Genomic DNA, 27,267 nt, shown 5'->3' with positions numbered 1-27,267 from the left:
TTTACTAGAGGGCTAAACCTTCTGGCATGGCTTCAGCCCCAGCCAAAATAGCATAAGCTTGTGAGCGTTGGCAGCACTGGTTTCAGTTTTTGTTTATCTATAACTGTAATGGCCCATTTTTGGACCCTGTCAAGGATTCTCCAGGGCTGGCTTCTGTTTTGGTATCAGCACCTTCTAGTTACTGTTCAGAATAGGAGGTTGTGCTGGGCTAGCATGCCCATCACAACTGTCTAGCTAATGTGAAGTGGGCAATCCCATGGAGCTGCATGCACCCAGCAATATACTGATACTATGGAAGTGGAGGCGGGAACATACTGGTTGGTTAATAATCTCCTCTTCTTGCTGCTGTTTAAACCTCAGGCTATTTTGCCCTGTCTTTCGTTAGAACCACCTTAATGTTGAAAGTTTCTGTGGCTCATAGGAGTGGCACTTTGAGTTGGGAGCTGACTCTTCTAGGCTGCTAAGGCAGGGTTTCTCAAACTGGGGGTCGGGACCCCTCAGGGGGTCACAAGATTATTACATGCAGGGTTGTGAGCTGTCAGCCTTCACCCCAAACCAGGCTTTGCCTCCAGCATTTATAATGGTATTATACATTAAAAACACTTTTTTATATATTTAAGGGGGGGGTGTCGGACTCAGAGGCTTGGTATGTGAAAGGGGTCATCAGAACAAAAGTCTGAGAACCCCTGTGCTAAGGTGAGCTGTTCTCAAGGGGTGCCTGCCTCTTGGAGGAACACAGCAGATGTAGTTTTGCCTGTTTGAGACTTTTTTGTGATCCTTGAAATATTCAATGTTTTTCTAAAATGCCCAGTTCATGAAGGCATGTGACTGTTAGCCTCTCACCCTTCATTTAAAAAAACGTTTCTAAAGAAAATATTGAAAATGTGAATGTTTTAAAGAGCTGAAGGCAAATACACAAATCCGAATTTTGTTTTAAAATACTTGTCAGTCTTGATGTTTGGGTTGCTAATATTGCTGCAGGGGGTATGAAAAGCTTCAGCTGAGAAGGGGAATAGGAAAGGGCAGGAAAATGGGCTATTTTAAGATCTGCTTGAAGTTCTTTGCCATGTGTTATACAGATCAGACAAGATTATCCCGGTAGCCCCTTCTGGCTCTAAAATCTAGGGAAAGCTATTTTAACCTCCGACAAGACGGCTCAATAAAGAGAGCCCTTGCTCCCAATTGTTCTTAACAGGCCTGAAGCCAGGGCCTCCTGAGAAAACTGTGAGGGGATAGACAGGCAGGGAAGCAGGATGGCGCTCGGGGGTTTAGGTGGAGACAGACGCCTCTGAGGGATGCGCACAACGGGAAATGTGTTGGCGACTGTGGAGACTGGGCAGGGGAAATGAGGCGGGGGGCAGACGTCTGGCTGGGAGGGAGGGAGGATAGCGATGGGGGAGTGTGAAGGGGACTAGAGTAGCCGCGGAGCGGGTGACGGGTCTCGCACAGTAGCAGCCCGCTGTGTTTTCACATGTGCCGTTAAAGTTGAATGTGAACCCAGCGCTCCCCGTCCCGCTGGAAGCTCCTGGAACACAAGGCGGGCACGAAGCACAGACTGGCTGGAGCAGGGGGAGGGGCGCGGCGTGATTGGATGAAAGTCCCTCAAGGATGCGGCCGGGTGGCTGCCGCGCGCGGCCCCGGGCTGCGAGCAGCGGGAGGAGGGGGAGCGCTCGGAGTGACGCTGGTAGCTCGGGAGGGAGAGACGTGAACTCTTCTCCTTCGCTGCAGGCGCTGACCCCGGGGGAGGCTGGCCCCTCCTCGCCGCCAGGCAGACTGGGCGGCTGCCCCGCGTCAGACACCGCATCTTGACCCGGCTCGCTCTGCCCTGATCTGCCTCTTATCGGGGGAGCAGCAGGCTGCACCCTGCCCCTGGGGGCGCGAGCCTAGGCGCGGAGAGCGCCTGCGCGGGGCGGGTTCTCGGAATCCTCCCTCTGCCGGCGCAGGCCGCCATTTTGGCGTTAGCTCTGGGGACAGGGAGCCCGTAGGATAAAGCGCGAGCCCAGCGTTTTTCGCTTCCTCACTGCGGAGTTGTCGCAGCAGCCGCCCCTCGCCAGCGCCCTGGGCCTGGCTGCGTCCGTCGCCGCTCTGCGCGACCTCGGGCCCCGCAGCCGGCCGGAGAGCGAGGCGGGAAGGATGTCCCGCACGCCCCGCCGCTGAGACAAGCAGGGGCCCGACTGCCGCTCCCGTCCCACCCGGCTGTTCGCTGGGTCTCCGCCTCCCCGGTCACAGGACTCCTTTCCCGGCCGTGCCCGCAGTGCTCCCGCCCGCGCTGTCCATCGCTTGGCTTTCCCCGGCCAGGCCTCTCTCCCGTCGGGTCTGTCCGGCCGGGCCTTCGGGCTCCCCCGCCCGTTGCCATGTCCTCGGCCGCTCGCTTCGACTCGTCGGACCGCTCCAGCTGGTACGTGGGCCCGCTCTCGCGGGCGGAGGCGCAGACGCGGCTGCAGGGGCAGCGGCACGGCATGTTCCTGGTGCGGGACTCGTCCACCTGCCCTGGGGACTACGTGCTGTCGGTGTCCGAGAACTCGCGGGTCTCCCACTACATCATCAACTCGCTGCCCAGCCGGCGCTTCAAGATCGGCGACCAGGAGTTCGATCACTTGTCGGCGCTGCTGGAGTTCTACAAGATCCACTACCTGGACACCACCACCCTCATCGAGCCCGCGCCCAGGTACGTGCCACCTTCGGCGAGCTCTCGCCCGGGCACCGTATCGATGTAGTATTCATGGGCAGCCCTAATGCTCGTATAGCCACATCGCCTTGGGAGCGCTCGTGCAAAGGCGCTGGGCCCCCTTCACCTTCGTGATTGCAATTGCCTTGAGTGAGGGAGTGGTCGTATGTTATATCCAGCCTGTTCTCCAACTGTACTTAGGTGCCATCCCTCTGCTTGTCTGTGCGGTTGGGGACTGTGCTTCCCTGCCTCAGATCCAGCAGAGGTGGTACTCTCTGAAGTTTGTGCTTGGGTCCATATTCCTTCTTACTCCAGTGCTTCGTGCTGATATGAATGAAAACAGACTTGTATAACTCCTTAGAATCCATGCACAGACTCAGTTGGACTATGGTGTACTCATTGATTTTAGTCTTCATTAGTATCTAGGATCGCATTTCCTAAATTTTTAAAAGCTGAGACCCTCCCCCCTTCCCTTCAATAAAATAAAATATGCATTCCCTCTTAGTTCAGCTATCTGATGTTAAAGACCTACCCATCTTAATGTATCTTACATGCCTCATACTTTGGGAAATATTGTTATAGAATATGAACTAAAGAAATGAATCACTCTGCAGCCAGCTCATGCTTTGTCCTGTATCCAGCACGGGACCCTACTTGCCTGTGTCAGGTAAATACATTAGAAAATGATTGATGGAACTTGTTTTTTATTCTTCATTTATAAAGTCTTTCTCAGCACCCTGGTTTGGTTTCTTTGGAATCCTGTATAAACAGCTACTATTAAGTTATATGAAAATTAAAATAAAAGTACTAGCAAGTGAAACAAAATATTTAAAATCCTGACTTAGCTCACTTGATTTATTTAGGCAGTTTAAAGTCTCCCTATTAGTGATACCAGTCTTTTAAAGAACGTTTTCAGCTAAACTGATTCTTAATTTTAAATTTAGCTCCAAACTTAGTTTTGCATTTGATGACCAAGGGTCAAATAGGCTTATCAAAAAATTCTACTGAGTAGAAAAACTTGAGCTGTCATGAAAAGCTTCCAGATAAAATTTTTAAGAAGGGGAATAGTTTTGCCAGGGACCTGATGGAAGCAGCATCACTTGGTATTTTTAAAATTAAATGCTAGAAAATGTTCAGTAGTGATGATCATAGTTAGGCAGGCAAGACAGCTGCTCGGTAATTGACAGGTGTTCTTACCCATTTGCAGGAGCAGTTGAGCAGGGCTGCTTGGTATCTTATGCTGTCAATCAATGGAGGGTTGTGGCTCATTGCAGATATGTTCCTTCACAGTCCTTTTGCTTATTTTAATTCTTCTTCACTTGGATGCTGCATTGCTTTCCTAGAGGTTAAGCCTCTATTCTCAGTCATGTGCTTTAGTGATTTAATTTGGTTTCTTTACCCATTTGAGGCCTTGGTGCAATCTAACTTGATCCCAGGCAAACATGCTCATTTGCCATCTCTTTATGGGCCTTGAGCATATAGGTATGATTCAGTTCAATGAACATACTCAGTATGCAGGCAAAACTATAGAAATCAACTGGAATTCTGCTAGTATAAAGAATGCAGAATTGTGCCTAGATTAACTCAAACTGACATGCTTCTTAGCAGTAGTTGTAATACTACAAATGGGATTGATTAGGAAGAGGAAGTTTTGCTTATAGCATATTATCTAAATTGTTACCGTAATTAAGCCTTCATGTCAAAAATTGACAGCCGTAGGAATTCGGTGACATGATGGTAGGGTCTAAAAGTTTTCTCTTTAAAGAGATGATGGGGTGGGAACTAATTTTTATCAGCTGCAGCATTTCTCAAATTATGTGTTCTTGTAATATGCTAGAATATGGGCAGGGCCCAGGTAGCAGTGTGACTAGCCAGTTGCATGGTCTTGGAAGTACATGATGATGATGATTTTTCCCTCCTTGTAAATTCATTGATATAATTTGTTTCAGTCGAATATCTTATTCCAGGTTTCTCGTGTTTTGAAGATGCTATTCATCCTTTTTTTTTTTTTTTAAATGAATAATGTAAAAAACTGCTTGTTGCATACTTAGTGATCAGCTCAACCCTCATCTGAAAAATACTTAATGTAGAGGAGCATTTTTGCATTTAAGAGCTAACAATTATATTCACTTAAGTGAACAGTTTATTCTGAGCTGTTTATTGGTTACTTGTGATTTGAATTAGATGCAAATTTTTATTGCAATTGCAAGTGTACCTGGGCTCTTGCTCTTGACTGTATGCTTTCTGAGAATATTGTATTTTTTTGTTCTTTCTGACTTCAGTAGAAATTCATTTTAAACCAGTATTGTTCCGTATGTTTTTTCCTGAATAGCTTGTTAAATTGATGAGTAGTCTTGTTACTTTTTTTCAGAATGTTGTGGCTTTGACAAGTTTATCAGTAAACTTGTTCTTTATGCTGTGTATTTTACAGCACTTCCCCATTGTTGGTATAACAGCAATGCAGCTGCAATAGTGGAAGCATTAATATGGACTGGTCATAGAAGTTCTTATCATTGTGGGTTAGCCAACATGGTAAATCTATTTCTGGCCTACATTAGTGCTTCCCCTATTACTAGGACAGTTGGTGGTGCACCAGCGCTAGATCAGTGATGGGCAAAATGCTAATGCAAAAGAAACACTAGCATTGGCTGCAATGAGGTGTGATTGTGAAGTGTTCTCAAACTGTGAAAAGTATAGTAATGAAATGAATAGTAAATAAAATGAAAATGACCTAAATGGGGTCCCTTTATGTTCTCAATTTTTAGTATACTTTTCTTTTCTATTTTTTTAAGGAATGGGACAACTGCTGAGTGCCAAAATAAAGTGTGTGTGTGTGTTATACAGATTATTTTTTTCTGTGAAGAAATCCATTGTTCTAGGCTACTGGGAGCTTATTTTTAAATACAATTTTCTTGCTGTTTCTGAAGTACTAAGGCAGTGGTTCTCAAACCTTTTTGTACTGGTGACCCCTTTCACATAGCAAGCCTCTGTGTGCGACCCCCCCCCCCTTAAATTTAAAACCCTTCTTTACATATTTAACACCATTATAAATGCTGGAGGCAAAATGGGGTTTGGGGTGAAGGCTGACAGCTCGCAACCCCCCCATGTAATAACCTCGTGACCTCAGTGAGGTGTCCTGACCCTCAGTTTGAGCACCCCTGTACTAAGGAGTGAAGCTAGGGCAGTTGAAGCAGCAGTTATGCCTTGAGTTGTCTTCTGCTGCAAAGGCATTGTAAACACTCTACTACTTTTCTTTGTATTTTGGGTCCTCCTTCCTCCTGAATAACTCCACTGTCTGCCTCTGCTCATCTCTTTCCCATGCAGTAACAGTACAAAACTGACATGATTCTTGACTGTTTCAGTGCTGCATACAGGGTTCTGCATAATAGCAATAATCTGAACAGGCTTTTTAATTTCACTCAGTTAAGAAAAGTTCTAAAGCAGCACTTAGAAAGTCAAGATTGGAGTCTGCAACCATATGCACTAAAACTTTTTCATTTTAAATAAGAGCTTAAATTCTGTAGAAACTGACACTAGATCACCATACTTGCCTAGGGAAGCTGCCACCCTGTCATGGAGGACTGGATTTTTCAAACTTTGCACTATAGGATTATTGTATGCATAAAAAGAGGAATGCATGCTGAACTCTTAAATTTGCTTTTTTTGTAAGGACAGTTTATCTAGAGTTACCCAGCAAATTAAGACTATTTTACAGTGGGTTTTAATTCCGTTTAATTTTTCACCATTTTATCTCTGGGTAATCACATCCACAAACACAAGTTCAACTACCATTTTTATACTGATGACTGACAGATCTACCTCTCTACTCCAGACATGTCACCTTTTGTCCAAACTAAAATCTTGTCCTGTCATTCTGACACTTCATGGATGTCCAGCTGCCAGTTCAAGCTAAAAATGGTTAAAACAGAGCTCTTAATCTTTTCTCCCAAAGTCTTCCTTTTGCCTCTTTTCTTGATAACTGTGGATAACACCATCTGCCTGTTGCTTAGGCCTGTGACCTGGGTATCATCTTCGATTCTGACTTCTCTGGGTCCTCACATACCGACTATATCTAAATCTTGCATATTCTTTCTATATAACATCTCTAAAATACAACCTTCCTATCTATCCACACAACTAAAACTCTCTTCCGGGTTCTCATTATCTTGCATCTCGATTACTGCAATATCCTTTTCTCTGTCCCTGATAAATGCAATCTTGCTCTGCTCATAGCCATTCAAAATGCTGCTGTAAATTAATTTTTCAAGTCTGTCTCTTTGACCATGTCATCCTCTTTTTTTTGTATTCCTCCACTGGCTTCCCTTTCTCTCTTATGACAAATGTACGCTGCTTGTATTCACTTTCAAGGCCCTTCACAGTTGTTCTCTACCCTGCCTATCCTCTCTCATTCAGTATCAAGTTGTGTATGCCTGCCTCTGTCCTGTGATGCGAGCCTCCACTATCTACTTGTTAAATTTTCAAAAAAATGCCTTTGTGCTTTCTCCCATGCTGCTGCTTCTGTGAAACTACCTCATTATTCAGATCTCCTTTGCTGTGATGCCTATGAAAAACTTGACAATATCCATCTGTTGTCTCTTCTCTTATACTTAGATTGTAAGCCTTTGCAGCAGGGCATTTTTTTTGTGCTGTGTTTGTATAGTGCGTAGCACAATGTCTAGGACATCTAGATGCTAAGGTAATTCAAATAATAAAGAAGTACCTTGCTGTATTGAATCTGTAAGATAAAATATGCATCCTTCACCCATTTTTCTCCATCCTCCATGAACAAATTTATAACTTTTTTTTAAAATGAGTTGAGACTACACAGTATAGTCTTTAGCTCATTGTTTAGTTAGAGACTTCAAGTAAGCACTAGTTGTACTAAATACCAGTTTGATAGCACTTTGAAGCAATCTTGTGACAGCTGAATTTTTTTTAGTATCTCTTTAATGTTAATGAGTATTCTACTGCAGGGGTTGGCAACCTGTGGTATGTGTGCCAGTTTTTAATGGCATGCTGGGGCCTGCTGGGACCCCAGTGTGTCATTAAAAATCCTGCTGACGCAGCAAGCTGCAGGTTGCGCACTCCAGGGCTGGAGCTCCGGGCTGAGCGCAGGGCTCCGGATCAGCAGGGAACCTCGTGGTAAGGGGTCTTGGTCCGGGGTGGGGGCAGTCAGGGGACAGGGAGCAGGGTGAGTTGGATGGGGGGGATGGGATCCCGGGGAGGTGGTTAGGGGTTGGGGATGGATAGGGGACAGGGAGCAAGGAGGGTCCTGGGGAGGCAGTTAGGTAGGGGGGGTTTCTAGGGGGGGATGGTCAAGGGACAAGGAGCTGGGAAAATTGGGACTTTGGGGGGGCTGTCAGGAGGTAGGGGTGTGGAGAGGGGTTGGGTGAGCAGGGGGGCATTGTATGGGTCGAGAGTTCTGGGGGTCCTGTCAGGGGGCGGGGAGCAGTTAGATAGGCATGGGAGTCCAGGGGGTTCTGTCTGGGTGTGGATAAGGGTTGGGGCACTCAGGGGACAAGTAGAGGGTAGGGTCCTAGGAGGGCAGTCAGGGTTCAAGGGGCAGGGAGGCTTAGATAGGGGGTGGGGTCCCAGGAGGGGGTAGTCTGGACAAGGAGCAAGGGGGTTGTGGGTTCTGGGGCGGGGGCAGTCACCCAGCCCTCACCCTGAGCCCTGACCCCCCTCATACACACACCCAGCCCTCTGCCCTGAGCCCTGCACCACCACACACCCCCAGGCCCCTGCCCTGAGCCCTATACCACCCAGCCCTCTGCTGACTCCTTCACCCCCCCGCATGACCCGAGCCCTGACTCTGGCACCCCCACGCATACCCAGCCCCCCTCCCCTGACACCTGCACCCCCCTCACATGTGCCGAGCCCTCTGCCCTGACTCTTGCACCCCCATCTCCAGTCCCGCCCTCCCCCGACATCCCATGCACCCCCCACATCCCCATCCCCACCCTGAGCATCTAACTGGGGCTCCTGCACCCCCACTCACATTTCCACTGCACCCCTCACACCAAATGGGAGCTGCCCATGTAAGTGCCCCCACACCCCAACCCTGAGCTCCCTCCCTCATTCTAGCTCCTGGCCAGACCCTTCACCCCCAGCCCTGTGCTCGGTCCACTCCCACCCTCAGCTCAGTGCAGAGAGAGGAAGAGAATGGGCCAGAACCAGAGAGAAGGTAGGTACCCATTGTATGTGGGAAGGGCCGGGACCCCAGACTGGCAGCAGGCTGAGCGGGTCCAGCAGCCGGGATCCCGGCTGGCAGGAGCCGACGGATGGAACCCCTGAGCGGCAGTGGGCTGAGCCACTCTGCCAGTCTGGGGTTCTGGCTGCCAGACCCTTCCCAGCTGGGGTCCTGGCCGCAGGCCCCACTCAGCCCACTGCCAGCCTAGATGAACAGAACCCCAGACCAGCAGTGGGCTGAGTGGGCCAGCGGCGTAAGATCAACATTTTAATTTAATTTTAAATGAAGCTTCTTAAACATTTTGAAAACCTTGTTTATTTTACAATACAACACTAGTTTAGTTATATAATATATAGACTTGTAGAGAGAGACCTTCTAAAAAACATTAAAATGTATTACCGGCACGCAAAACCTTAAATTAGAGTGAATAAATGAAGACTCGGCACACCACTTCTGAAAGGTGGCTGACCCCTGTTCTACTATAAGAAATGATAGAGTAAATTGTTACCCAGTATACAGAGCCAGGTAAATCTCTATTATTAAATGTGGTGTGTGCTTTTGTTTTTTTTTTGTTTTTGTTTGTTTTTTTTTAAATACTCAGGTATCCAAGCCCACCAATGGGATCTGGATCAGCCCCTACCATTCCCACTGCAGAAGAAAATTTGGAATATGTTCGGACTCTCTATGACTTTCTTGGGAATGATGCTGAAGATCTGCCATTTAAAAAGGGAGAGATACTGGTAATTGTAGAGAAGCCTGAAGACCAGTGGTGGAGTGCCAGAAACAAAGATGGTCGTGTTGGGATGATTCCTGTTCCTTATGTAGAGAAGCTGGTCAGATCGTCCCCTCATGGGAAACATGGGAACAGGAATTCCAACAGCTACGGTATTCCAGAACCTGCCCATGCTTATGCTCAACCTCAGACCACAAGTCCCCTTCCCTCTGTATCCAGTACACCTGGAGCAGTGATCAACCCTCTGCCATCAACACAGAATGGACCAGTCTATGCCAAAGCTATTCAAAAAAGGGTGCCATGTGCTTATGACAAGACAGCCTTGGCATTAGAGGTAAGATTTTTCTCAAGTTCAGTCTCTAACATTTTCAGTAGTAAATTTAATAAAATAAGAGCACAACTTAGTTGAAATGGTGGCAACCTGATTATATAATTCATTTGAGTCATTCATTTGTGTGGCTGGCTTGAGTAGATCGGGCTTTGCCTGACTCTAACTCCAAGTAACTGCGAGAACAAGGTCATTCTTCATCCGTAACAGCTCTACAAAAATAATTGCTTCACCCATACCACTTCCCTTTAGAAAGGGACTAGAGCACATATAAAAGATGTACCTACTTCAGACTATTCCTTTCTTTTCTTTTTCCATAATATGAATTGTTTACTAGGTTTTGTTTGTAAGAATAATGGGATGGACACACCCTGCCCTGGAAACATGTGGGTCCTTCACCTCTGTCAGTGGCAAAAGAAATGATAATCTGACTGGCTTGGCTATTCTGCTGCACTTGAACTATGGATGTTGTTCATTTGAGCTTTGTTTTGCAGAGGGAATCCTGGAGGACCACACTAGTGGTCCTGGTTGGGAGAACTAATTATAGCATTCTCCATAGATAATTAATAATGTCAGCTATATGTGGGTGGTGACAGTATGCCTCATATGTTTATTCCCTGCTCAATCTTTATATGACATCTGTTCATTGCTACTGGACTAGCCCAGCTATATAATTAGTGTTCTGTGCTTGAATTTCTGTTGGCCTGTATGGTGTTTCTGTAATTCTCGGTATGGCCTTTGGTCATATTGTAACTGAATCTTGACTTCCTGGATGAATTAGTTTGGTTCTGGGATATGTGAACTTTAGGCCTTGTCTGCATTGGGGATTTGCCCTGATTACAGCCACGGGTGTAGTTGCATCAATGCAGAGTCCTAGTATAGATAGCAGTTTTGCCTATTTGCACTCATGAAAAATAATGGTGCTTGAAACTGATCTAAGTTGCATCAGTTAAAATCATGGCTTATAATAGCTTACCCTGTCTCTACTACAAATTTGCATCTGTACAGCTATGTTAGTAACTAGGCATTGAGGGCTGTCAGGGTAGACAAGGAGTAAAATTCTCAAAAACATCTTAATCCCATCAACTTTAAATAATACTTAACTTCCTAAGTGCCTGAATCACTTTTAAAAATGGAATATATGCTCCTACATCACTTGAGCACATTTGAAAATTTTACTCATGATCTAAATAAAAATTTTAAGATGCAAGGCAGTAGTGTAGCCCCTTGTGTTGGAACCCTAATGTGTTCCTGTATCTTAACAAACAAAAATTTCTAGTTGCAACATCTATTGCTGCTTTTCCAGAGCTCAGCACTAGAACTAATATGTTGGGGATGGTGTGTTGAACAAATTACTTATGGCTATGCTTTGTAGCCCCTAAACAGAGTTTGGGGACCCATGTTTAAGCATGGTTATAGCTAAACTAGTTTAGAAAACTGAAAAGGTACAAACCATGTTAGATGTGTTTTTAGACATGGTTCTAACACAATTTGGTGGTATCCGTGCTGGCTGGCTACACCACATTTTCTGAAGTTAAACATGGTTCCCATTCTTGAGTGACATCCCATGTGAATGAAGCTGAAAAACATATCCACTAAATGTTGCTGGAAGCAGTGGATTGTGACAGAATGCAGTGCTGAATGAAGTGCTGTTCAGCTATGGCTCACTTGCTGTCAGCAGGGAGGTAAGGGAGAAAATGCAAGAAAGAGAGCAAGCAAAGATACTATGTATGGCTTCTTAGGTAAGTAAACTTTTTATGAAGTATTGCTCTCCATAAGGAGGCTCTTCTGAACCTTCATGCTTCAAAAACATGTCAGAAACTAAGGCTGTTAAAGCAGATGCCTCATGTCTACAGACCCAACAATTTTATATACCTTTTAAAATAATGTCTAACAATTTTCCTAGCTTTTATTTATGTCTCTCCTGCATAAAGTGACACTGTCAGGGTCAAAAATTGGACTTTAACAGGGGGACACCCAAAAATTCTTGGTGCGTCCTTGTGGGGGACCAAAGATTAAAATGCACCAAAAGATTTTACTCTGGGAGTGGGGGAAGCCATTGGCCCACTGTTTGCAAGAAGCCATAATTAATACATTTGTGCAAATAATATAGGCAACAATTTTTGAATGTTATTTTCAATATAGTTGCATCCTGATGAGCTATTCATGCTTCTGAAACCAAGATGGGAGGCTTAGTTTGGGGTGAGAAGAGCATGCCATAGAAGCTCGAAAAGGAGGGGCGGGGAGAACCTGCTTATGGGCAAAACTGTCTGGAGCGATAACTTGCACAAATATTCTTTGAATTTTCTATTCCGTAACTCTAGTTATGTGGTCACTTCAGACTCTCACCACTGCTCCTGTGGAATTAATTGCCCCAGACCAATATAGGGAGTTGGATTGTTAACCTCCAAATATCTGGAGTCTGATCAAGAAGGTCTTTTCTTCCTTTGCATGCTTTCATTGTTTCTGCCTTGTCAATTCTTTGGGAGGGGAGATGTCTTTCTGCCCAATTATCAGTTTTAGCTAAGAATTGTTATTGGGGGGTCACATGGTGTCTTCTCCTTGGGAACCTCTGAAATAAAGTTAGGAGGGGCTGCTCAACTTCTGTTCATAGTCACAGTGGCTGCAGCTCTTCCATACATCTACATACAGAATCTCACCAGCTCCTATATTATCTTTTCCAGTGTTTCCTGATATACTCGCCAAAGAATTCTTTTGTGGTCTTCATTCTACTTCCCTAGGACCTAGGTGGACCTCTGAATCACTGACCAAACATGTAGGGCCTTGAAGGGGCAGAGGCTTAATATCAATAAACTAAATAATAGTCCCTGTAAGATTATAGTTTAATGCAATAGTAGTCTATAGGCAACCCGCAGGCCAGGTCCTGACTGCCAGATACTTTTAACTTTTAAACAGACCTATGGATAAATAAAATAAAAATAAATAAAAATTGGAGATATACCAATCTCCTAGAACTGGAAGGGACCTCAAAAGGTCATCGAGTCCAGCCCTCTGCCATCACTAGCAGGACCAAGTACTGATTTTTGCCCCAGATCCCTAAGTGACGCCCTCAAGGATTGAGCTCACAACCTGGGGTTTAGCAGGCCAGTGCTCAAACCACTGAGCTATCCCTGCCCCCAGGATTCTGTGGGAGAACTATGCATAGAGCCCAAACTTTATTATCCTCAATCTTAAGTTTTAGCCAAAAAAAGATCCTCCTCTCCTCTTCCCCACTCCCCTTTCATAAGCCCTGGTGGAAGGAATTTGGGGGTAGGGGACATCCTGCACTTGGCAGGACTAAAGTGCTGCACCTAAATTTTAGGGATATTTTTTCCTTCCACCTTTTCTTTTGGGGGAAATTAGAAGGGAATACCACCACAGACTTCAAAAACTCCACAGGAGTCCTGACAATTGAATGGAGTTTATTGGTTCCTCAAGAGCAAAGATTGCTGCTATCTCACTACAATATTGAGTGGAGTCTACCTTAGGTTTCCCAATATAGCAGATTTCATGGCTTTCTAATAGTTGTCTTATAAGATCATGTAAATTTAATCAGGACTTGAAAAACTTACTTGACACCTGCTAGTCTGAGGACTAAGCCCTCTCACTGTGCCAAAATACATCAGTACCCAAAGCAGTGCTCCCTTCTGCCCAGTCTCCTGTTGGTTGAGTGTCTCCATTGCTTGGTCTTTCCTGACTGAATTCTCTGCCACCAGGCTAATGGTACCAAATACTCTTGTTGGATCAGTTAGTGCTAGGTCGCCCCTTAAATAAAATGTATGGTATCAACCACACTGAGCTGATGTTTCCATTTCCTGAACTGGACTGACCTCAGCCCACCATGGAAATGAAGCTGCTGCTTAAGAAATAAGGAGGTCTTTACTTACCATATCAGAAGAGGGCTCTTGAGTTTGCGCTGGTCCTCCTGCAACCCAGGTAGAAAGCTCTTTTTGCGTATTAGAGTGAGGACCTGGTAACCTGGCGGAGTCCCGTGGTGGTGGTGGGGTAGCCTAATACAGTGACCTCTGTGAGTGGCAGTTACCCTTGGGGTACTAACAAAATCCTCCCACCCAACAGGATCCTCCAAAGTAGTAGTAGCCCCACTGTACCAGTAGCATCAGCCAGAACTCTTTGCTGTGGTAATGTCGTCATAATCTGAAGAGAGACATCGCTGCAATGGTTAACATTGTTTACATTAGGAGGATTATCTTTGCAATCGTAAGAGTTAGTTCCCTATAAGTGTTTTGTTGTTGTTTGTTTTTTTTAACAAAATCTTAAATTTTGCAGAACTTGATGGCATTTGCCTAGGAAAGATTCCTGTTCACTGTGGAGGGCAGCTTTTCAAGTCCTACTCTATAACCAGTTAAAAGTGGCTTACTTCATTTTTCAGCTGGCATTTGATTGCAAATGTATAGTTGTGGAAAAGTTTTGAGTATGTCATTGAAGTATTTGTTTCACCAAAATAGGTATCTGTTGACCTTAATTATATAACTGACTTCTAGACTCTCTCTTGGGTGTGTTACAATTAGGTTACAAAGAAAACAATTAAGGAAAATTGAGGCACAAGTAGGACAAAATGTGCCAGTAGTTAGATTCCCCTGATGATGATGTACAAACTGTGAGTGGCAAAAATTAGGCTACTTTTCCCATTAATGTTTCAGCGTTTATACGGCAATGATAAACTTCCTTTGTGCAAGAAAATAGTGCAAGTAAAGATATTTAAAATGCATATTTTAAACATCATATCTACAACATCTGTTTACCTAATACTTGAAGCTACACACACAAGTTCCAAGTGTTTATTTTGAGACTTTACCACCAGGACAAGTCCAATAGACGTCATATATTAATCATAGGAATTCTGGCACAAATTTTTTTTGATCCAGTCTCCATATTAGATGAGTTGTATGAAATCCTCACTTCAGGAGCTTTGTCAAAGGTGTTGGCTTACTGCTAGAGCTTTTTCTGGATGATATTTTTAATCTAGCTCTATTGGAGTTTCTTCATTTTTCCCTCCTTGATGTAGGTGTGCTGGAGACACTGGTTGAAATTCTGTGCTGTGCCTCAGAAGAGATGGGGAAATCTAAGGAGTCTTTAAGCCAAACCTTTGCACCTACCACTCCAAGTCAGCCTGTCCCCAGCCATCTGTACACCACAGCAATTCTGCAGTCTCCATATGGGGATTGCAAAGAGATTCTTGGAAGATAGCCTTACGGTGTCTTTCTTAGTCCCTGCATTGGGGGAATCCTGTTCCTGCAGGATGTAGTTTTTAGGCCCCCTGTATGCCAATTTGGCCTCCTTATGTGGTGTAAAGAGGCTTAAATGGATGACAGTCTTGCCCCCTGGTCTGAGGGGCTAGATTCTTTGGCCTGGACATCTCATTTCTCTGCCATCCTCTGCTGTCCCTTAGCTTTGGCACCCAATGTAACATGAAAATATTTGCATAATATCCCTACTGTTGACTTCTTTAATCTCCAAATGATATCTTTCCCTTCCTCCCTCCTGCTGCCCCAGTGACCTAGCATGACTGCCACTGCTACATATTACCAGCTTCTTCCTTCTGTGTAGCTGGACTTTGCTGCTGATTGTACTGCTTTTCACTGCAGCATTTAGCCCCAGCCACTATTTTCTTGGTTCAGTTGGACCTCAGATACTCTTCTCAACCCCACATTGTGTCTCAGTCTGATTTTGAATGGGTAGCCGAATCTTCATGGTCCATTCAGTATTGTATGTCACCAGTGATTCTGCCAGCAAAAATGTCAGTTGTGAGGTAGACACCTGTATGTTAGCAACTGGAATGAGATTACCAACTCCAGATAGATTCCAAACAGCCACTTGATTATTTCTGACCACTATTCACCTAGTCAGCTACTAGTGAAGCACTGATTTACAGTTATGATTTGCATCTCCTGTGTTCCATGGTCAGTCCTGTCCTCAAATGCACATCACTTGTGTCTTCAGTAAATTGTTAATGAGTAGCTGTAAAATTCACTTGGATGCAATCTTATATTTGTCTATAAATAAAATGACATGCACCAAACTTCTTCTCTTTTTGACGCATGAATCAGTTCCAAATGGAAGACAGAGATATGGAAGAGTCTAGAGTACATGAGTAACACTTTGACTAGCATACTCCAAAAGCGATATTTCCCGGGGCTTTGAATTCATGATGTAACTGGAATGTAATTTAAAATGCATTCCAATTTTATCATTGGGTGGGGACTAAATGGCTGCACCTCTAAAGAATTACTCATTTCAAGAGTCTAATATTTTACTCCTCCCTCCAAAGATATTAGCATGCTTTGCAAATGACGTTAGCCTCAAAACATCTTGGAGATAACTAAGCATTGCCCTTTTTTATGAATTAGGATAATGAGGTCTTGAAGTTGAACTGTCAAGTTTATTCAGAAGAGCATAGGAACATCTTAAACACCTCTATAATTTGCCATTGTTGACCTTATTTTTCCACAAATATTTTGTCTTAAATCATTTTCAGTATGCTGACTAATCAGAGATAGGAAATAGTTGATTCATAAATTCTCAAACAAAATATAAAACTCCTCAAGCTAAAATACAACCCACACTGTCTTGACATTGACAGTATTAACATGTCTACTCAAAATCTTGTTTCAGCATCCTTTTCATAAAATCTTAAGGAAACTGCTTTGCTTTTGTAGATATAGCATGAGAGGTTGTTCACAAGCTTCCAATTAAAGAAAACTCAGCTGACTAATTACAATTGTTAAACACCTTCTTTAGAAATATGTGGCGAGTTCTGGTGCATCGCTTGTACATCCACTCTTTTAAAGCTTTGTCTTTCTCAGTGTTGCTCAGCAGAAATGTATTCAAGAGTAGGAAACTTTCATGTTTTGCTAGGAAACTTGTGGCCATTAGAACTTTTTGTTAAAAGCTATTCCTTAGAGTAAATCCATGTTAAATTAACTTTGGTGTAGAGCATGTGTTTGGAAAACTTAAGGTGAACTAGCAGTATCATATATTACATACTAAGTGCTCCTCTACTAAGCAGCCCTTTATTTCAAGATAGCAGAAATAAAATCAGATTCAGAATGTTAATAAAATATATTTTTGAAGTCAAAGTGATAAAGGTAATTTGGTGGTGTGGCGTTCTTCCGTATTGTATATGGGTAAATATTCTGGGAGACTGGTAAAATGGATTCACCTTGCCGCCAGTGCTCAAATTTGGTTGACTGTTTTCTTGTTGTGAGGAGTTTTACTACTTCATGGATAAGATTCACCTGCTTCAAGTTGAATTAGTTGGTTTTAGGGCATGGGGGGCAAATGCAACATCTCACATGATTTTAACTACTGAAGCGTTGGTAATCTATGATGCAGTTTGGGTCCAGAATATGCATTTTAGAACTATGGCATGACAGGTTTATTTAAATCTAGCACCATGCCATTAGGTCCTTTTATTTATGTAGATTGTCAGCACCTTCCTAAACATACATTTTAGGCCAGTACTTAAGTAGTAGTTTCCTGGTATTGAGTGTGACAATTTTGTGTCTAATCTTCCTTTCGGGAAAAAGTCACCGGGGGCGGGGAGAGACTAGTTTATCTAGAGTGTTGTCACTGTTCCGTTAGTATATGTATTTGTTATGGTGGTGCCTTCTATAGGGGGCTAAAAACCAACAAAACTCCAGCTAAAAGGTTAAGGCCTTGGCTCCACTGGTGCTTTACGGTGCTGCAACTTTCTTGCTCAGGGGTGTGAAAAAAACACCCCCGAGTGCAGCAAGTTACAGTGCTGCAAAGCACCAGTGTAAACAGTGCCCATAGGGAGGTGGAGTACCTGCAGCACTGGGAGAGCTGTCTCCCCAGCGCTGGCGCTGCGACCACACTCACACTCCAAAGTGCTGCTGCAGGAGCGGTCCTGTGGCAATGCTTTGGAGTTTCGAGTGTAGCCAAGCCCTAAACTGTTACGGTAAGCATTAGGCTTACCAGCTGACCCTGACTCCTGGTGTCCCTGTGTCAGGAGGGAGCGGGGGCCCTGCTGTGCCAGGCCCCCGCAGCTACCTTGGTTAACCGATTAAACTATATAATTTTAATCATTTAACAAGTTTTTAACTGATAGTTACATCCTTAGCTTCTGCTGCATATAACTTTTTGCTCCATAATGTGTACTGGTTTCTAGCTCAATTCTAGGAGCAATTAAAATGGGGCTGGTGGTCGGTAAAGCCATATGCTTTAAATCTTATTGTGTCCCACTAGTTGATCAGCCAAAGTGCTATCAAACTATCAGTCCTAAGTTAAAACATCTTGAAAGTGGAGACAGGAGTTTCTTAGTAAAAATCTGGAATTCTTCAATTTTCTTCCCAGCTGGTGGGGATTTGACCTTCAGGGCAGGCAGTAATGCATCTGTCTGAAAAAGCTTATGTGAGGGTGAGGTAGGTCTCTCTTCTGTGGAGAGTAGGAGAACCTTGAGTCCCTAAACGGTTAGTCTAGTCTGATATGGTTTTGTTGTCTAATGTTCTAAATGCTGTACATATGCTTGGAGCACAATAAATTCAGTCTGATAAATCAGAGAAACACAGAAGGTGGAAATGAAATATAACAGCAAATTGCTTTCAACTGACTTGGAGAAAATTTGAACAGAGCAGAAATAGGAAATGCTTTACTAGTCTCCAGCCACTTTACTTGAGTCCCAATGATAGCTGCTGAATGTTTCCAGCAAACTACTGTTACCTGAAACTGTTTAAACAAAGTCACTATTGAATGTACAACTGCAGTTCTCCCAATGATATTTGTTTTAAATGGGGAGAAAGAAATGAGTTTAAAGTAAGTAACATTTTGAAGAAAAACAATGAGTCTTGTGGAACCTTGAAGACTAAAATTTATTAAGAGCATAAAGTTTTGTGGGCTATGACTTCTTCAGATGTATGGAGTGAAAATTACAGTAGGCAAGCATAAATATACAGCACAAGAAAAGATGAGTTCCTCTGTGGGGGGAGCCTCAATGATTCAATCAGGGTGGATGTGTCCCATTCCCAAACAGTTGACAAGACAGTGTGAGTGTCACAGCAAAAATTACTTGTTGTGCTAAAGATGTCAGTTCCATCAGGGTAGATGGCCCATACTTAACAGCTGATGGGAGATTTTGAAAGGTTAGCTAGTTTAAACTTATTTTAAGCTGTGTTATTGAGTCTCTTGTAATGTATTATGGTATTTCCCCTTAGAAGCAGCAGGGAGGGGTTGAAAAACTTTACAGTTTTATGTACAGGATAAAGCTTACTTACGGATCTATGTAAAGAGCAGTTTAGTTTTTTTAAGTTACTTCTAAAGAACATTCAGCATTTACTTGTCCCTCTTTGTGGCTTCTGTTGCAGTCTGACAATCAGACTGTGTACCATGTTCATAATGGCTGCAAGGAGATTGCTGCTGTAGGTAGCTTAAATTATACTTTAAACTTTTATTGAAGGAGCCTTGCTTAAAGGGAGAGTGTCAGCCACATATAGCCTTTCAAGTAATTGATACAAATAATATGCCTAGAAGTCTTATTCAAATAGTTGTAAATAGTCCATTTAAATAACTGGCTTTAGAGCATCTGGCACTAATTGAACCTTCTGTGAAAAATACTTAGGAATTTTCTTTATATGCGACACTTTGGTTGAAAAGAGAAAAAAATTTTTACTTGAGAGCTGCAACAGCAAAATGTACTGGCATAAACATACAGTGTTACACAAAACTGTAAAAACAATGTCCTTGCTGCAGTTTAAAGATCCTGGCACAGATCCTCTTTAAACTAGATAAACCAGTTTTAAACATTAAAATCATTTTAGGTAACTTGGTCTAATACCACAGTTCGTCCCTAGTTAGACTATTTAGAACAGACTAAGCTAGAACTGGATATTTTTACCAACTGAGGGCCAAATACAATTTATTTAGTGATTTTGCTAATACTTTAAACTATGCATTACAGTGTATTACAAATGCCACATTTACTAAGTACTTGTTAAAGAATACTAAATACCAAGGGGAAGCTGTGTACCTGGTGGTCACCCTTTATAACATCTAGCTGCTGTTTCTTCATTGGATGGGCAGGTGACACAACATCTGGAAACCTTTGTCCCCATAGCATGGTAGAGGGTGGTGGTCTCTGCCATTCCACACTAAACTCGTAAGAATTGTCTACATTTTGCTTTACAATTTTTTTTAAGTTTTCAACCAGCTATATAGAGCTAGTCAGTTAAAAAAACCCTCCAAACCCATTAAACACTTAAACCTTGTAAGTTAAAAAATTTGAAGTGTTTCACTTTTTTTTTTCAGGCAGTTCAAATTTGCACCTTGTTCATTCTACTGATTGCCTCTACTCCCTGCAAAATTCTTTTTTGTTTCCAATCCCTGTGTTTGCCTCTGCTTGTTGCTTTCCCATGTAGCAGCAGAGTTAAATTAACTGGACTCTTGTCCATTTCATGGCGGCTGATGTGTTTGAAAAGCAAAATGGAAAACTGACAAAACGTTTTTTGTTTTGGGAGAGCTATAAGCATCAGCAGAAGCAAACGCTAAATGTGTCTGCAGAATTAGGAAGACAGCACCAGTTAAAATTTTGAAAAATGTTGATCATAACAGAAACTTTGCTTTAAAATGAAAGCTTTGATTCTGACAAATAATTGTATTGGCTCCGATGCTCACTCAGGAAGGTGGTGAATTCTCCATAGGTGAGTGGATGCGTTTGTCCAAACCCTGATTCTGGAAAACTTGAGACTGGATTCAGTATAGCAACATAAGGAAAAGCCAGCATGTGTCACTACTGAAGTGTATAAGCTGATGCTAAAATGTTACATTAAGAGAAATGTTAAAGTAAGCAGCTGCTGCAGTTCCCATATTGATGCAATGTAACTATGAACTGAACAGGAAGGCAGGGGCTAAAGTTTGAGAACTACTGGAACAGGAGACTGTTCTGAAGTATTTAAAACATTAGGAATATTTCAAAGAATATTAGCCAACTTAGTTTGATGCTAGTTGGTAGTAGAGGTGCTGGGTATTCTGCTTCATGCACTGCTCTTTAAGCTACAGGTAATATACATTTTTGGAAAAATAAGGGATATCTTGCCATCAGTGGGGCTGTACTAACTTCCAGCTTGTTTAGCATTAAGTTCCTTAGTTCTTGTTCTTAATTTTCATTATGAAAGGGGCAGGGGAAGAATTGTCTTGACGTTGCTTCTGCTCTTTAACAAATAGCAATGATGGAAACAGTGAAAAAAAGCTAGAATCTTTATGCTAGCTCTTATAAAAGAATGAGTTTAATATATATTTTCTCTTGAATAGGAAATGTAGCACTGATTTAGAAAACCATAGCTTTCTATGACTACTGTATCCCTTCTAGCAATTAAAATAATTTGACCACACAATGAATTAAGATTTTTCCTGTAACTCTGAAATTCAACCTTGTTTAACAGCACTGACCTAGTTAAAGTTGGAACCTTTAATAGTGTGAATACTACATTCCTTTGAAATATAGAGATCACATTTCATTAATACTATGTTAGTTTTAAAGAGGTATAACCATACATGTAAGCTAAATATACTGTTGCACAACTAAAGTAAACAAATTGCACACTCGCCCAGGGGAAAGACTGATAGGAACATGTTGTTCCTGTATAATTCAGTTAATTTGCCCCATGGGTAAGTTATCAAATGAAATGTGTTTGTTAGCTGCAAAAATGATGGGGAGGGGGAACTGCCTACTTAAATGTCAAACCTTACAAAAACTTGGTTATGAGAGAATAATTTACTTTGAAATTCATCTAAGCTATTTTTCTGATCTCTTAATTCAATATTCTCTCTCTCCAGTTTGATTGTATATCTTTATGCTAGCAACTGTAGTCTTGTAATGTAGTAACTTTTTTTTTTAAATTATGCAGGTTGGAGACATTGTGAAGGTTACAAGGATGAATATAAATGGTCAGTGGGAAGGTGAAGTCAATGGCAGAAAAGGGCTCTTCCCTTTCACGCATGTCAAAATAATTGACCCTCAAAATCCAGATGAAAATGAGTGATTCTTGTTGCCCAGTTTACAACTGCTGCTTCATTTTTCTGGCTACGATAAGCATCGTTTGAGGTGGGGATGATGACTGTTAATGGCACATTGCTAGCATTGTCCATTTTTCTAGCTTGCTGCAGTTTGATGGTTTTTTATACACAGTTGGAATGCACACAACTGAAATCATGTGCTGACCATACCATAATTGCATCATCCAAACTGTAGTATCACTTCTAGAACTATTTTGGCCCTTTAGCTGGAGAAGACTGAAATCATACAGGCAGATAGTAAATAGGAGCAAGAAAATAATCTTTCCTGTTTGAGGCTTTCAGGAACAGAATGTTGTGGCTTATTCATTAGGAGGAGAGTTCTAATCCCGAGATCAAATTTTTGGATCACTGTCCAAACAGAACAACATCAAAAAAAAAAAAAACTGCAATTTTGTGGCTGAGGAAGGGAAGAGCTGAATTTGAGAGAAAATCTGCCCTAAGATAAAACAAGTCTCTTTGTAGACAATTGGATCTCTTGTGCATTTTGAGCAGCTGTTTTAACAAGGCTGTTTGTGATACAACTTTAAGCTTGCTCTTGACTTAGAAATAAAGTTTGTGTGATGAAAGTAAATACCCATTGAAGACCTTAATAAGAAAACGTTAATTGGCATTGTAAGTGGTAGCTCATTCTGTGATATACATAAAACCAATTCTGCAGACTATTGAATGCAAATATAAAAGTTGCTGGATGATTTGCAAGCACTAGAACTGTAGAAACAACCTTTAAAAGGGAAACACTTAAGAGCTATACCAGTACAAAAGTCTGTGTGTAAATCAGGCTTAAGGAGGAGTATAGGGTTTTTTAAACAGTTTTTACTAGTACAACCTGGTTTCAGGGAGGGGATAGAGAGATAAAGATGCCTTATACTGACATAACTTATCAGTATAATTGCATCCACACCAGGGAGTTGTACCACTTTAAACTTTTAAAGTAAAACAGAGCAACTTGTGTAGATGAGCCCAACTCCATGACTTCTGCCTGCCTCTTTTTAAACGAATTTAAAAGATGAATTGAAAAATTAACAAAATGTGAATAATTATGCTTTTTTAAACCCAGGGGGGGGGGGGCTCTGTTTATATCTTCCCTACAGAAGCTGACAACTAAGTAGCAGGAGGGATGTACTTTAGGTATTAAGGATGCCTTCAAGCTTAGCAAAAGATGTAGAAATCCAAACTTTGCTTTCAGCATTTAGAGGAACTTGTACACTTTTTTTAAGTGTTAATGTTTCATACAAGTTCCGACATAAGATATTGGGGGGGGGGGGGGGGGAATACTTTCAAGGATGTTGGGCTGTTCAGCCCTAAGCACATGTTGCTCTGAACTCTGTATTGAAGTGCCTTGAAATTCTTGGAGAGAAGGCACTGAAGCATGCAAAATTTTTTGCAGCCATAGTTCATTTTTAGAAAAGCCTCTCAGCTTACCTGTTAATATTCTGTAGTGCTCATCAAATGGCTGACAGTCTGGAGAAACTCTTCTTAAAGCATTTTACTGCCAACCAAACTTACTGTGAAAGAGAATAGCATTGACTAAAAGTGTGTGGTGCTGTAGGATTACCTGACTGTGGGCAATAACTGTCCTTTGCAATGCAAACAGTTATGCAGCTCTAGAAAGTGAGTGTCCCTGTTAATCTGTGTGTCTGGACCCTACTGTAAGTTATTACAAAGCTCATACTACTGAAAGTTACTTTTGTACTTAAACTGCACTAAACTCAGTCTGCCATAAGGATATCTCATTTTGACCTGGCCTAGCTGTTGACAGCTGTCATCAGTGTATGGTTTTTTTATTTTAAAATCCATAAACATATGATTCAGAAAATTACTTATCAAAAGTGTTTTCTTACACTCTCCCTCACTGGATATACTGTGTGCCTGGAACATTGTAAGCACTGTCCTGGGTTAAACTAATCTGGTGATTTCCCCCAAAGAAGCAAACCATCTGTCTGCAAAAATCTCAGCCCATGTCAATACAAGAAAGCACAGCATTACATGGTGGTTTCTAAAGCAAAGAAGAATACCTAAAAAGTGTGAACCTAGTTTTGGACCACTTAAATGGCTCCCTGTGTCTAATACTAAACACCACCTCTTATTAAAAAGTATCACATTAAACAGTCTAACTTGATTGTAAACTTGCATCAAAATGTCTTAAGTATTTTATATAGACTGCATTTGATCAGTTTGTGTTTCTCCTTCAAAGATTTGTTTCTTGCAGTGCTGGCTGTTGCTTTAGAACACCTCTTCAAAAATTCCTTGATGATAAATAATGGTCAGTATAGCTGTTCTTTGGGAGTATAAAATATACTTGCTTCAATCTATGCAGTATTAGGTGGATCATATTCCACATTTTTATGTAGGTGTCTGGGTTTCAAACTAGCAATTTTGTCAGTTGTCAAAACCATTAATCATGAAAGGTTTACTATTTGTCTTTTCCTCTGGTGTACATGTGTGTGTATATATATATATTGAAGCCTCTGATTAGAAGAGTTTTCATTTTAACTGGTCAGTGTCCACATCACTGGATAAGCACTAACTCAATTCATAATTGTTTACAAATCAGGCAGGAATAAAGGGAATATATCCTTTTTGGGTGGGGGCTCTGAACATTATTTTTGTAAAGGGGAAAAATGCATTCTTTGTGCCATTTCATGTGCCTGTAATCTAACTTTTTATATTGTATTAACATCCTGGGAATGAATGGGCTTTTTGTTTATGGTAAAGTTTTCAAGCATCTCCAACTATCTGCAGTTGAAAAAGTAAGACCTGCCTAAGACAGCCTTTTGGGACCAGTAGAAGTGTTCCTGTATAGTTGTCATTTTCTGTTTACTTGTATTAAATGAAATTTTTCGCAGTGGGAAGGTGGCCTTCTATTTGAGACAGTCTTCACTGTGTAAACATTAACAGTATGTAATTTAAAGACCATGAACTTCAGGCAATAATAAGCAAGCTTTTAAAGTTTATTTTGGGGATCATAGCTTGTTTTATTTTTTGTGCTGTAAAATTAACAGTATTAAATGAATTATATTCTTAGAATACATGGAGTGTCTCTTTAAGACTAGTGCCTTTTTATTTTCTTACTCCACTTATTTCATAGTACTGGTCCCATATCAAGCCAGTGTTATTAGTGCCCTGTTTGTACAGTCTAAATAAAAACAAACTTGTAACATTATCTGTGGTCTGTACAGCTTTCTCCAATATTATTACTTATCACATGCAAGTTACACCAGTGATCTTGGAAAACTTCAGCAAAGGAGGGTCCAAGTATATTTAAACTATTGCCCCTGCCAGATGTGCGAAACAACTGTTCATTTGCTTTTTTTTTCCCACCTTCCCAACAATGAAATACTGCTTGGTGAACAAGGCTGATCTGAGCATTGCATTCATCTGTAGACATGACAGGCTAATTTTATACTGCAGCAATACTAAAAATGCAATGTAAAATTAGCCTAATTCCTGTCCAACTCGTTTAAAAAACCATTAGATATTATTGCAGAGAACGTAACAGTAAAGTGTTCAGTTTACTATGCATGGACTAAGATACGGTCTACACCAGTGCTTGGCAAACTTTGGCATGCAGCTCGCCAGGGTAAGCCCCCTAGCAGGCCAGGCTGGTTTGGACAATCATAGCTCCCATTGGCCTGAAGGAGTGAACCGTGACTGACAAGAGCCATGATCAGCCAAACCTGCAGATGCAGCACATAAGCCAACTGGTCTGGCCCGCCAAGGGGCTTACCCTGGTGAGCTGTGTGCCAAAGGTTGGTGATCCCTGGTCTATACCCACATTTCATTCATCTAAAATGATATTTCCTGGGTAGATCAGGTCTAAATTACATATGAGCCTTGAAAGGGGAATAGTTAGCTTATGGGCACTAATCATAAAAAGCATATCTAAGGAGTTCTTTACTTCAAGATGAGTATGTATAACAAACATGCATGCTTCTGCAGCCACTTTTAAAACCAACAGAGCCCAAAGGATCAGATTGTTGGGCTTTGAGTAATTGAACTCCTGTTCTCATTCAGGATCAAGTATACAATCTAATATGAAAAAAACACTAAAATGAGTTTTTATCTCACCATTTTGGGAGTAGGAAATCCTAAGGCACATGAATTTTTTTTTCATGAGGGGAAAATAGCTGAGAGAGACAGTATTCACTGTTTTATACTCTACTCCCCAGTAGGCTGTTGTAAGGGAGAGATTTAAGGAATAACTATTCTGGCCAAATCTATCAAAAAGCGAGATGGTTCTACCTCACTAGAGAGCATAAAGGAAAGTAAGCACATTTAACATCACTCACCATAACCTTCTCTCCTTGGCTCTCTACTCTTAAGGTATCAAGATGTCAGTTCTCACATAAGGCCCAGTCCAAATTTTTTGTCCATCGGCGAGTGTTCCTCATATAAGCAGCCTTCCTTAAACCTAGTAGAGGATGTGCTGAAAACTGTTTTATGCTGTGTACATCAATAGTTAACCATCTTAGCCCCAGTTACACTTTTTTTTAAACTTGCCACCATATGCATATGTTGCAACAGTTACTTGGGGGGGCGTCTTCAGCAGTCAAAGGCAAGGCAGTATCGTAGCCAATGAAGTTAATCCGAGGCACGATTATTGCTATTTGAACAGATAATCCATATCATACACAGGTGGAGGCTTTCTTCAGTTTTTGAAGAACAGCCAGTCCAGGTTGTAATTACCTTTTAGTTATCTGATGCAAGGGATAGGTTTACCTTTGTCTTCCAGCTGCAGTTGAAGTGCACTGAGTATCTTAACTTTAGATCCATATGCTTTAACAAAATTCCACAGATGACTACATAAAAACATGTCAGTCTCATCTTATTCCTGGACAAGCTCTCACATTTTTTGTTGTAAAAAAATAGTCTAAAATTGAATAAAGTGATTATAGTAGGATTACCTCTAACCTAAACTGTACCATGAAGTAGGCGGAAGATGTAGTAGCAGCTCTGAGAACATTTGTTCAGAGATACGTTTAGCTTTATCTGCTGGGTGGCACATGGGAGGGGCATAATAATGTAGTCCCATTATATGATAATACAAACACAACAGCTGCTAAAACGCTAGATGTTAAAAGTCAGCAAGTCAGGTAACTTGTATCCACAAGTTTTAAAAGAGCTGGACCATTAATAATAATAATGATAGCCTTTGGAACACTGGAAGTTCCAGAAGACTGAAACAAAGTTAATGTGCCAACATTTAAAAAGGGCAACTAGGACTAGCTGCATAATTATAAGCCTGTTAGCCTGACCTAGGTCTTGGGCAACATATTAGGATCACCAATATAACACCCTAT

The 27,267-nt window shown here is 41.9% G+C and overlaps 1 protein-coding gene and 1 pseudogene across 1 annotated transcript; both read left to right on the top strand.

Moving 5' to 3' along the window:
* The first annotated feature begins 1,585 nt into the window (after positions 1-1,585).
* On the top strand, positions 1,586-25,127 carry CRKL (CRK like proto-oncogene, adaptor protein). The gene is made up of 3 exons (XM_032801257.2): positions 1,586-2,668; positions 9,460-9,925; positions 21,799-25,127. The coding sequence occupies exons 1-3, from the start codon at positions 2,355-2,357 to the stop codon at positions 21,931-21,933; spliced, it is 915 nt and encodes a 304-aa protein (XP_032657148.1). The 5' UTR covers positions 1,586-2,354; the 3' UTR covers positions 21,934-25,127.
* A 1,387-nt stretch (positions 25,128-26,514) lies between these two features.
* LOC142045862 (U4 spliceosomal RNA) lies at positions 26,515-26,647 on the top strand (annotated as a pseudogene).
* The last annotated feature ends 620 nt before the right edge of the window (positions 26,648-27,267 follow it).

Source organism: Chelonoidis abingdonii, chromosome 22 (genome assembly GCF_003597395.2).
Source record: "Chelonoidis abingdonii isolate Lonesome George chromosome 22, CheloAbing_2.0, whole genome shotgun sequence".
In the NCBI taxonomy this organism is placed as follows: domain Eukaryota; kingdom Metazoa; phylum Chordata; order Testudines; family Testudinidae; genus Chelonoidis; species Chelonoidis abingdonii.
Note: the sequence above shows the minus strand (reverse complement) of the source record. Positions and strands in the feature narration are given on the sequence as shown.